The sequence below is a fragment of the Crocodylus siamensis genome, chromosome 1, assembly GCF_052110815.1.
Source record: "Crocodylus siamensis isolate JL-2025a chromosome 1, ASM5211081v1, whole genome shotgun sequence".
Lineage (NCBI taxonomy): Eukaryota > Metazoa > Chordata > Crocodylia > Crocodylidae > Crocodylus > Crocodylus siamensis.
In genome coordinates this window covers 190,850,112-190,862,582 of record NC_143395.1, presented here as the reverse complement: position 1 = coordinate 190,862,582, position 12,471 = coordinate 190,850,112, and the positions used below count along the sequence as shown (strand labels likewise).

The window sequence follows — 12,471 nt, the reverse complement described above, 5'->3', positions numbered from 1 at the left end:
GTTTTTTAGGCAAGGGAAGAGTAAAAGATCCAACACTTGGCTTTTGGAGGAGAGGGGTAGGTTCAGAGCCCAGTTTTGGCATCCACCTTCAAAAATATTGCCCCCAACAGGTAGGCCAGCCAAATTAAAAGTCACATATACAGAAGAACAACAACATAAACTGCACACACACAGACAAGTGAGGTCCATTAGACAACAGATGTTTCAAAAGCGGCTATTCAGCTCTTGGCAGCAGCTTCATGACTCATTTGAAGCCCTCTCCTATATTAAAGTGTTACCTCTTTCCGAGCAATCAAAAATTAAGCCCAGGCTCTTGTTTTCCTGTAGCTTCCAGAGACTACAAGGAACTAAAGGGCATAACAAGATCCACAGGGAAGCTGGCAGCTTGCTCAGAGAAGCAGTTCCCATCCATACCAAGCACTGCAGCGAGGGTTCCCTTGGGGGACATCAGGAAGCCTCCCCAAACACTGGCAAGGGAAGGCCAGCAGTGACACACTTTCCACATGGAATCATTGTAGCCACCTCAAAAACTGAACTTCTGACCTTGTAAATAATAAGGAGATTTATTCAGGTTGTGAATTACAGAAATCCTGGGTTTGTTTCCCCAAGTCATTTAGGACTTTCTCAAGGCACATCTGACTTGCTAATACTACTACTGTTTGCATTCAAACACTCTATGCTCAGGGAGGAAAAAGCCTCTGCCAGGTTTTTCTTGTTTGTAAATGGGATTCCTTTTCCCTTTGCAAAGATCCTTCCTCCATGCCCCCCCACCACTGGATCCCACACCAGCTTCAACAGATGTTAAGCCAAGACTCCACCATGCGGATAACCAAACTCAGCTGAATACCTCTGCAAGCAGAGCACCTACACACACACACTCTCCAATTCACTTACCGGCCAGGCGAAACTGAAAGGCAGAACAATCCGGTTCTTTTCACTATTCCGGTTGTATTTTAAATTAAAGGTATTCCCTCCGATGACAGAAGTAGATCCGGATCCGAAGCTGCAAGGCCCCCCAGCAGTGACCCGGGACTGATACTCCTTCAAGCAAACTTTAAAATAAGTATCGCACTCGTCTCTGGTGCACTTTCTATCCCCTGGGTTTCGGGTGCCATCGCAGCAATTCCCATTCTGCAGTTCACCATTCACGTTTTGCATGGATAAGATCTCCAACTCGAACTGTCCCGATGCTAGAATCACCTGTTAAGCCCAAAAAACACCAGGAGAAAGAAAAAAAAAAGTTATTCTTTAAAAAAAAAAGAAAAAGAAGGTCTCTCTAATAAGTCTGCAGAGAGGTAAAATCCAGTCTAAATAAAGGGACCTTTTCTTAAACAACCACCACAACAAAAGAAGAACAAACCTTATGAAAAGCCAAGCTTGCAGTTTTGTTTTGTTTTGGTTTGGTTTTTCGAAAGTTACTGAGCCTTGCCCAAGAAAGTCCATAAATCCTCATCTCCAGTCCCTACCATGAACCCTGCAGAAGAAGCCTGGAGTAGCCACACACAGCTGAAAGACTCCAGGTCCTGGCTTAATCTTTGAGAGTCTTAGAAAGTCCAACTCAACATGCAGAGGACCAGCTTTCAACAAAATAAAGTGGGATTGGGGGTGGGGGTGGCACCCTAAATGCTACCTCTGGGGTGCACTGGAGATGAACACACAGGCAAGCGAAGCCCCCAGAACAGACGACCCCCTGTAATCTTGCCTATTAGCCCCTACAGATTATTTTAATTACCTGACATTAGGAGGGGAGCTTTCCTGAAGTTATTTGCATCAATTAAGGTGGGGTTCCCCCTCAGAAATCTATAGGGAAAACACTCACTGAAGTGGGGTGGGGGTTGAGGGAAGGAAGGGAAAGGGGCTACTAATTTGGGGCTTTGACTAGCCTGATCAGCCACCATTAAAAGCTTGCTATAAAAGCAGGGGAAGACCTTTGGACTCCTAAAGCAGGAGTGTGTGTGTGTAAACATATATGTGCGTATATGTGGGTGGGCATGCATGTATATACACACACACAGGTGTGCATACTTGAATGTATATGCATGTGTGCTTGAGTGTATGTGTGGGTGCTCGAGTATATACACGCATGCGTGTGTGTGTCTGTATGTGTGTGTGGGTGGGTGCTTGAGTGTGTATGTGCATAAGCATGTGTGTGTCTATGTATATAGTGTATGGGTGCTTGAGCATGTACACATATACATACATACATACATACACACACACACACACACACACGCTTGAGTTGGTATGTGTGCGTGTACTTGAGTGTATGTGTGCTTGAGTGTATATGCATATGTGTCCGTACACATATACAGAGTATGTCTATATAGTGTGTGTGTATCGCTATCGGCGCGCACGCCCCCCGTGCGGTAGCGGAACCGGGTGCAGGAGGCAGCACCACCGGACTTTCGCTCTCCCAAGAAACCAGGGGGATAGGAAGGGAAGGGAAGGGAAGAGAGGAGCGGAGCGGAGCGGAGCGGAGAGGGCAGGGGAGGAGGAGAAGGGAAGGGAAGCCCGAGCCGAGCGGCGAGCGCCGCGCAGCGCGCTGTGCCCAGAGCCCGCGCCCAGCCGCACGCACCTGGAGGCGCAAGCACAGCAGAGCCAGCAGCAGCCGGCGCGCCCGGTCCGGGAGGCCGGCTCCTCTCCGCACGGGCATGCCTCCTGCCACTGCTGCCGCCGCCGCCGCCGCCGCCGCCGCTCCCGCTCCCGCTCCCGCTCCGAGCCGCCCGGCGCTGCCGCTGCCGCCGCCGCGCGCGCCCCTATATAGCCGGGGCCGGGGGGGCCGGGGTCGCCGCCGCCGCCGCTGCTCAAAGGCTCCCGGCTCGCCCGCGCGCGGCTCGCATGCAAAGCAGCGCCTTTCTTCTCCCTGCGCGCCCGCCGCGTCTGCCCGCGCCGCCCCCGCCGCCGCGCACACGGGCAGGGGGAGGGGAGTGGAGGGGAGGAGGTGGAGGAGGAGGCAGAGGCGGCGCGACGCCCCGGGCGGCCCCCGCCCTCAACGCCCGCACCGCAGCGCACCGCACCGCGCCCGCACGCCCCCGGCGCATGCGCGTGAGGGCGAGGGGGGCTTCACCCTGCTCTGCCCTGCCCGGCAGGGGTCCCAGTGCGACCGTCCGCCCGCGCGCGCAGGCCCTGGGCGCGCACGCAGGCTTGTACAGGCACACGCACTTATGTATGCATTAGGGGCGCACACGGCCCCCCGGGGGATGCATGGGTGTGCATTTGTCTGTGCATGTCTGGCAAATCTGTACCTGCACGTGTATGCACATAGATACGCACGCGCATATGTGCATATGCATTCATGTGGGCATACGTGGACACATACATACATGTGCATGTACATAGACCTAGCCACACATATACACACATGCATACACAGACACAGGCATATGCACACATATGCTCCAATACATAGACATATCCCTACATATAGACACATGCATATACCTGTATAGATACACACATACATAATACATCCACACTTGTGCATACAGATGCATACAGGCACACATACACATATTCACAGACATATCCATATATACAGACACACATACGTACATGCACCACTTGTGCATACACACATGCATAGACACATCCATACATATACACACAGACGGACATATATCCATACATATGGACACATACATATACATACACATATATAGACATATACATACACATATACACATCCATACCTATACACATGCACACACATGTATCTACACATATATGCACATACCTATACATACACAGATGTATGTACACACAATTGTTTCATGGTCTGGTGCAGCAGCCCACTGCTCCTGCTTCTCAGGCCCCACTTACCCCAAGCATGGGGGGCAAGTCCCAGCTACCTCCTGCCCACATGAAGCCCACCTGTCTGGGGGCACAGACTTGCATGCCAGCTGCAGGCTAGGGTATTGTGTGGGGCTGGGGCAAGCCCCTGCAGCAGGGGGTAGTCAAGGGTGGGTATCAAAAATAAAGCCCCCCCACACAGTTGTATGCAACCCTATAGCAGGTGGCACTGAGCATATAAAAGCACACAGCAGGAGTATGGACACAAACAGTCAATAAGAGTTGCCCTGTGGCAGGCCTGGAGGCATGGTCCAGCTCAGGGCTACCTGCTGCGGAGATGCCTGGCAGTTCTAGAAGTGGGCAGCTCAGGGTTTGCTAAACATCAAGTCACCCTTGGAGGCGAATCTGCCAGCAGGGCTCCATCTAGATCCTGCCCCAAAGCAAAGCAGCAGGGACAGACACTTCCCTGGAAGATGCCCTTGGGCTTCGAGGGGAAAATGGACAAGATGCTGGGGAGTGGGGATTCTGCTTCAATCACCTAAGTCAGGGGTGGTCAACCCGTAGGTCGCCTACCTGCCACAAGCGGCACAGGCAGGCTCTGTGAGTGGCACCCAGCAGATCGAGACTGTGCAGGCAGCACAGTAGCAGATCGAGCAGGGGAAGGGGACTGGAGCGGCACTCCTGCAGGGTAAGGTACAGTACTAGTTAATGACTTGTCTGCCAGAATGGTTGGCACCCAGTCACCTTGTGGCAGAGAGGTGGAGAGAGGAGTCCTCCTGAGGAACCTGAACTGGTGGGGCTGTCCCTGCAGGGGGGCTGGGATAGTGGGAGCTGTGCAGGAGTCTCAGGCTGCAGGGCAGTTTTTCAGCTGGGGGTGAGGGAACCTTGTTCCAAGTGGGGAACTCACTCTACAGCCCTGCAGTTTCAGCTGGAGGGAGGGTGAAAGAGGAAACAAATCTGTACCCAACTATTTAGCACAAGATCTTAAGCACCAGGGAGGTCCTTATCTGATGACAGGGACTCCCCTTTACTCCCAAACAAAATCTCTGCATTGCTCCATTCAATGAGCAGCATCAGGACCTTCAGAGAAGCAGAGATCTCCTCTCCCCCTACTTCAGTGCTCACCCCAGTGAGCAGAGTGTGCCTGCTTGCATGGTCCTCCAGCTTTGAGCATAGGTGCGAGCAGGGCTCAGCCAGTTTGCTTGGTCCTGGAGTTAACAACCTGTTAAGGGGTATGATGTAGATTCCACTTCTCAGTTACTGCTTCAGGCTGTCTGCAGACTCAGGCAGACACCTCTGCACTGGTTACACCCCACCACATTTTCATGCTTTGCTTTACAGCCTGGAGAGTTAAATATCTATTTCGGATCACTGCTAAGTGGAAGTCGGGATTCCTACATTATCACATGCTTCCAAGAGCTGATTCCAGGCATGGGCCAATAGTTCCCATGCTCTGCACCAGCTTGTATTTAATAGAGCATAAGGTATGTTGGCCAGTTCTTACAGCAATAAGAAAAGAAAAAGCCTTTCACCTCATTTTTGCTCCTTGTTTCAGTTCTATGGCAAAAGTGAATTATGTGTTTGGAAACAAAAAATACATGTGTTCTCAGCACAGGCTTTGTCTGCACAAAAAAGTACCCTGTTTTGGGCTCTCTGAGGCCCCTGGAGAATAGGAGGATTGTAAAAGAAGCCTCTCTTGAGAGCCTCAGTGTAAAACCAGGCAGAAAGTACCTCTTCCTGGTGCTGTCTTGGTTGAGTAAAATCTGTCGTGACTTTTCGTCCATTCACAGAAAGCACTGGGCCTTTTTACAGAAGTATGTCTCTCCCTGTTAGAAATAGGAAGTTGTGTGTATTTCCGTCTGGTGAAACTAGAAGTTTCAAGTTCAAAGAAGAGCACTATTAAGTCCCACACATGCAAACATGCATACTGTCATTGATTTAATTGGGACTTCCTACACATGCAAAACCAAGCATCCGCTTTTGGGGTCCAGGCATTAGAAATTATTCACTCTAACATGGGCGCATAGAGTAGTGTTGAAAATAGCATGAATGAAGGAGCAGCATTATTATTCCTGTAGATGTTAACACTTTTAATTAACATTTTACACTGTAGAGTGTTAAAATGGAATAGTTAGCATTAGCTTGCAGAGAGGGACCTAGCTGACTGCCACAAGTCTGCAGAGTCTCTTTGGTAGTCACTTGGACAGTCTAAGTGTAAAACTAGGATCTTCCATATCTTCGCTAGTTGCACATGACATTGCCTCTTAATATGCTTATGCCCTGATCCTGCAAACACTTAAGCACATGTTTAACTGTGCACATGCAAGTAGTTCTTAGTGGAACTGCTCACATCCATAAACTTAGGCACATGCTTTGTGCAGGTATGTTCACTGCCATGCTCACATGCATCCAGGTTGTAGGTAGTCCTATTGGTCTAGAGGAAAAGCTATCAGGACATGTAGTAGAGATGATATCTTTTTAGACCAACAAGATGTTTGCACAAAATTTCTTTAATTGCAAGCTTTTGGGCACAAGCACCCTTCATCAGGCATTGGAGAAAAGATAGTAAAATTCTCCTTGGTAGAAATGAAAGTTCATGTTTCATAGGATATCACAGAAGAGTCAATAGATGCAAAACTCCTCTGGGCAGGCATTTCATAGCTGGTATGGAGTCTCTTACCTCCTCTGAGGTTCTGTAATGATGCAAATTACCTTGAGATCCTGCTCCTGCCTTTGTTTCATGTTTCAGGTGGTCACAGTTGCTTCCTGCTTAGGAAAACAGAGCTTCTGCCATGCTCACCACCTTTCAGGTGTGTGAGTTTGGGTATTGGAACTGGGTATTATAGTAGCAGTTTGCTCATGGCCACAATGGCTTTGCTCACTATTTACTTATGCATTATGCTTATCACTTCCTCCCTAAAAGCTTTAATCCTACATTCTTCCATTTCCAGTCCTAAAGTTTGCTGTAGTGTTGCTGGGGCTGGCGAACATCCACTCATTTGTGTCTTGCTAGCACATACTGTACCTTTCCAGCAGGTCTGCAGCAGGACTTTAAGCAAAAGGTTGCTCAACCTGTTGGGCACTTTCCACTACTCCAGAAATTCGAAGTGATCTTTCCCACAGTATCTGTGACTCAGATACACAGCATATAATCATTACGCTTCTATAGGCGGCTTCACCCAAGCAACTTGAAGTGCTTTGCAAACACAGTGACTTAAGCCTCCCAACCACTGTGGAAGGTAAAGCTACTTTATAAAGGATGCAGAAAGCGATTTGCCTTAAGTCACAGAGCAAAACACTGGTAGAAGCGCACAGAGAAGAGAAGTAATGTCAATGACACGATTCTCATTAACTTAGTGAAGTCAGAATTTTAGTTTAAAAGTCTTTAACTCCCACCCTACACTCCAGTCCCTAGACTCAGCAGACCAGATCTTCAGCTAGGGTAAATCAGCCTAGTCCTATTGAAGTCCACGGAGTCAGGCCAGTTTTTGCCAGCTGAGGACTTGGCGCTCTAGTTCTTTTTCTGACATGACTTTCACAGCCTCTGCAGCAATACAAAACCATTCTTGGTGCCCAAGGGATCTGAATTATGTTTGCTTTTGGTAATTCGACATCAGTGCCTTTAAAACATCTTGGTCATTATGTTGGATATAGATCCAACACCTCTTCCTTTGAGGTCAGCAGAGGGAGTGGATGTTTAGGAGATTCACAACCTTTGGGGATTTAGCTCACAGCTACATGCATTCAGTGAAGTTGCTTCCTGCTCACCTTTCCATTCTGTCATCGTTAGACTGCATCCATATTAGAAGCAGCTCCAAAAACAGACCTATACCACACCAAGCTTTGTGTCAGATCTGAATCACTTTCCTAATATAGAGCCAGATCCTGCATCTCTGAAGACACCTGGTGTATGCTCAGGACTCCAGTAGGACCCAGCTTGTGATTGTGAGAAATCATGCCTGGGCTGCTAAGATCAGGTGCTATAAAATCTTTTTGTGCTCAGAAAGCTGTAATTTCCTTTTTGAGTTCTGTGACTCACTGGATTACAGCTATGAGTAATCCCACAGGATTTCCTTGCATCTGCAATACCTGGAGGGTAAGCTTACAAGAGCACTTCTGACAATTCTTCAGATAGGGACTTAGTTGATCCTTGTCCCACCAGTCAGTGGCCATGATCAGAGCATGTAATTCATTCAGAATCTTAGAAAAATAGGCAAGGCAAGACAAGGGAGCTAAGGAGGTCTTCTAACTCAACTTCCTGCTCAAGGCAGAATCATCCCTGTCTAAATTATCTCAGCCAAGTGAGATCTGGTTTCTTTGCTAGCTCTGCAAGAGGCATTATAGAGGATTTTTTGGAGAAGGGCCTAGCTACAAGGGCTACCACTGCATGGATATACTGGCTATGAATGTATGTGCAGAAGATTAACAGAGCTCGACAATCTTATTTCACAGCTGTAGAAAGGCTGCAGAATAACTCTATACCTTACCCACAATTTAGGAGGTAGATTTCTTCCTCCAGCTTCTGTGTACTTCTCCTGTCTCCTGTCTAAACCACATTTGCTGCATCTTTAGGTGGGGCTGAGGTGTGAATGTCATAGTGGTAAGGTCTCCTTTGTAAAGCAGAGGAAAACATGTCACCTGACTTAATCACATGCGCCTTTTAGTTAAAGTCATATCCATAAATGCCCCCTGAACACTTCATTTTCCTCTCATTATCCTGAAACTGAGCCTGCCACTTGGGCAAGCCTCGCAGTGTCAGAGATAAGGATTGTGCCTATAATGCTCCATGACCAGCTGACATACATTTCAGAGCAACACATTCCACCAGATGAACCCTTTTGCACAGTTGAGTGATCTAAACTTAGAAAGCTAATTTCTCTAATTACAAAGTGCGACTGAACTCCTGCAAAGCTTTTCATCACCTGAATGGAACGGGAATTACACTTCCATAATCATTTAATGTTTGGAAACTAATTGGAACATGTTTGTTAAGTAAGCCACTCCCCTAATTATGCTATATTAACATATGGAAAACCGAAAAAATAGCATCCATATTTAAAAAATTGAGCAAGATGGGGAGGGCTTTGAGAGAGAGGTACAGACATACCAGGGCATGTCTTTAAATAATGTGCTTCCCTCCATGAAACCTGCAGTTCTTCAGACCCAGGAGATATTTCTTAATCTATAAACCATGGGACAAGATCTTCAAAAGCCACTGAAGGTTTCTGTGAGGAAGAATGCTCTATGGTTAGGGACCTGCAAGACCTGGGTTCAGTTCCCCAATCTGTGACAGACTTCCTGTCTGTCTGTCTTGGGCAAGTCTCTTAAGAATATTTTTTTCAAAGGCCCATTGAAAATCCAGGAGTTAGGTACCCAAGTATCCTGTCTGACTGAAAATCTCTCCCTTAACCTCTTTATGCCTCAGTTCCCTGTGTGTCACATGGGTATCATGGCACTTCTAGGGAACCCCAGTGTTGTGAGAATAAGTACATTAAAGATTGTGAGCTACTTATATAACACAGTAATGAGGGTCTTGAGCTACACACTTGAACTACCTTTTAGCTTTATCTAGCTAACCATTATTTGTTTTTATCCACCATTCCCACCAGACTCTAGAAATAGTTTAAGATGCAGTAATTAGAGGCCTTCCCCTCCCTTCAAGAAAACAGCACATTTTCTCTCTTACCCTTCTGCATTTGTGTTTATAAAAACTGCTTTATGGGCTAATCCTTCAAGCGTGCGATGGCTCCACATTGACCTGTGAAAATAATTTCTTTGTGATGTTGTTCTTCACCCACAACCAAATTCCTTCACAGCAACAATCTGATCGTGAATCTCTGCATTTAAAAACAGAGGTGAGTTGAGGCTAATGTTTTAGGTCTGTTTAAGGATACATCTTATCAACTAAGAGTAGCTTCCAGTAGGTGCAAAGACCATGACACTGAGCAGTACTGGCATGTCTATCAGGAACAAGATGACACTTGTACTTGATAAGCTGTAACTTCAGCTATTCTTGGTCAATTGTAAGTGTGACAATGGTGAAACCATCTCCGATTAATAACTTTCTACTTTAAGACCACTGCTCTCCAAGTTTCTGGTTATGTTTTCAATCTTTAGTCAAAGACAATTTTTGTTAGGCAAAACTATTTGTCCTTTGAGTCCTGGCTCAGGATAAATTTCACATTACATACATAACCGAAGCATGAAAGTATTCCAGATTTTTCTCTCTGCTGAATCAGCATTTAGATGTCTTTTTTGTGTGTGCTTTTCATTGAAAAATATACAGAGAGTACTGCAAGACTAAATAGCATGGGTGCTTTGTACGTCAAAGCAACTGGGCTTAGCGACTAGGGTTGTAGTTGGCAATTTTAAGTTTGCAAGTACAACATTTGTTCTGTTACACCAACTTCCTAGCCCATGATCGTTCCAGACGTCCCACAGTGAATGGGGATTGTGGCACCTCCTCAAGTCATGGGACTATGAGAATGGTTAAAACAATTTTCCACACACTAGGTCAAATTTATCCATTTACATCTTTCATGAGGGTGTTTCCCAGGAACACATTTAAGAAAAAAAAATAGGATCACTGAGTCCCTGATTCAGCAAAGAACATAAGCACGTGCTTAAATTTTAGCACAGTAGTTCCAGTTAAAATTTGGAATGTGCTTAAGTAACTTTCCAAACTGGAGCCTAAGAGAAGAGATTCAGCCTGAGTATATAAAAACCCTGCCAATCTGCATAGGAAATGTTTCCTCAGGAAATTAAGAGTGTACACAGTGGTATAATGGTGTATGTTTATCTAGTCCCTTGGCACCAGCTGCTAATTGGCAGAAGATACTTTTTATATCAGATACATTTTTGGACAAAACACAGGCCCCAAAGGATATGTAGCATCCATGGTGGTACAGCCGATGACAGACTGTCCAGGAAAGCGATGAAAAATGACAGATTACAGTGGTAAGCTAGAATTTGTTCTGAATGCCAGTCTTCGTTGGATCCTATCATTGCAAAGGAAATAATTTAAAAGTGGGTTATACTATTTCCAAGGTATGCTACAATTTTAAGGTTAGTGGAGGGATTGGCTTAGTGGTCACAGCTACATATTAATGTGGGAGAAATCTCATTAGCGTTGGTTTTGGTCGGTTCTGAGATAGATAACTTGAGTTCCATGATGCTTGTTCAGTGTGGGTCCTCTGAATGGGAACCTAGAAGCCCAAGTCTTGTCCCTCCTGCATGGGTATTGAAACACTATAGAAACACAGATATTATCTATATGTATACAGATGACCATTAGGGTACAGATGGGATCGCTAGCACCCCTACTTACAATTTCCCCACCACACACACTTTCGCTGATATACAGTGTGTTGAGTATTTGTTGGTTCTTGCTCTCCACACTTGAAGCAGCTGCATTCAGTAGGGCCTAATCCTGCTCTCCCTGAACTCATTGGGAAGTTGATGTGACAGTTTGTGAATCTACCAACAGTTTGTGAAGCTACCAACTAAAGCTGTTGTTCCTTGAGGTCTTACCTTGCCCCTCTTTAAAGCTGCTGGAATTACATGGCATGTCTACACCATGGAGGTGGGCAAGGTCACCAAGCATGCCTACCTTGTGCATTCCAAACCTGGAGTTATGCCAGTGAGGCCATTCTGGGCATGCCTGACACGCTCTCTCTTGAGATCTGGATGTGGAAAGCAGACACTTAAGCAATATTTCTGGCATATTTCTAGGTTTGGTGTGCATGAACAAAAGTGGCTGGGTGGGGTGGGACAATGGGGGGAAAAAAGGTTGGTAGTATCATGGAAAGGACCAAACCACAGAAACCAGCTGCTTAGGCTAGCACTCATCAGTTGATCTTGCCAAAATATCACACGGCTTTCATGTCCATGGTTTCCTATTGGACATTTTGTCTGATGGAGCTCTATAAATAGAAGGAAGTTGATTCTCCCTTCACTTGCCACAGCCAGGACACATTTAAACCCTCAGTGAAGTGTAGGTACAATGAAAGCCCATGTAGTTATGCTACTCTGAGTGCGAAACAGATGGGCTACTGAAGTGGGGTTCAAGTCAGTGGCAACTGCACTGGAGAGAATGGGGATGCACCTACCTACTAGAGATTAGAGGCAGGCCCATGAACTTAGACTCTAAAATGGGGGGGAAATAATGCCCCCTCTCAAAATCTCTTCAGCCTACAGTCTGCATGTTGCTTGGATTTTATAACCTTAATGATTACTTTTATTTACTGTGGCAGAGGGGAACAAATGACCACGTTTCTGCCATAGTTTGAATAGAAGCAGTTCCACACCTGTCCCTTTAAGTCAGAGTCTGTGGTTGGCTGCCTTCCATTGTCTTCTCTCCTTCTCAGGGAGGGCAGGGGGTGTGTGGGTGGGAAGGATTTATCAGCCTCAGGGACAATCCTCTCTTATTGCCATTCAAAGCAATGGCTTCTCTCTCCTCCAGCCGCCTCAACCCCTTCCTTTCAAATATTTATTGGGAGCACGTGCTAAGGAATCCGTGAGCCTGATATGCTAATGAATGTGAGGCACTGGGTGGGGTGGGGGACCAGATGCAGGGGTGGCGGTGGGGGCAATTTCCTAATCAGAGAGTCTCGAGACCCATCTGTTGAGTCTCGTGGATCCACAATGCAGCAAGTAGCACAAGGTAGCAGAGGACTTTCTCCT

The 12,471-nt window shown here is 46.6% G+C and overlaps 1 protein-coding gene across 1 annotated transcript in view; it reads right to left on the bottom strand.

The window, feature by feature from the left end:
• Positions 1 to 2,997, bottom strand: part of JAG1 (jagged canonical Notch ligand 1) — a 37,692-nt gene extending 34,695 nt beyond the window's left edge. Inside the window, exons 1-2 of the mRNA XM_090051351.1 lie at positions 2,576 to 2,997; positions 895 to 1,200 (exon numbers count right to left, since the gene is read on the bottom strand). Coding sequence (XP_089907477.1) covers positions 895 to 1,200; positions 2,576 to 2,653 — 384 coding nt within the window. The 5' untranslated portion in view covers positions 2,654 to 2,997. The remainder of the gene's footprint in view (positions 1 to 894; positions 1,201 to 2,575) is intronic.
• Between the last annotated feature and the right edge of the window lie 9,474 nt (positions 2,998 to 12,471).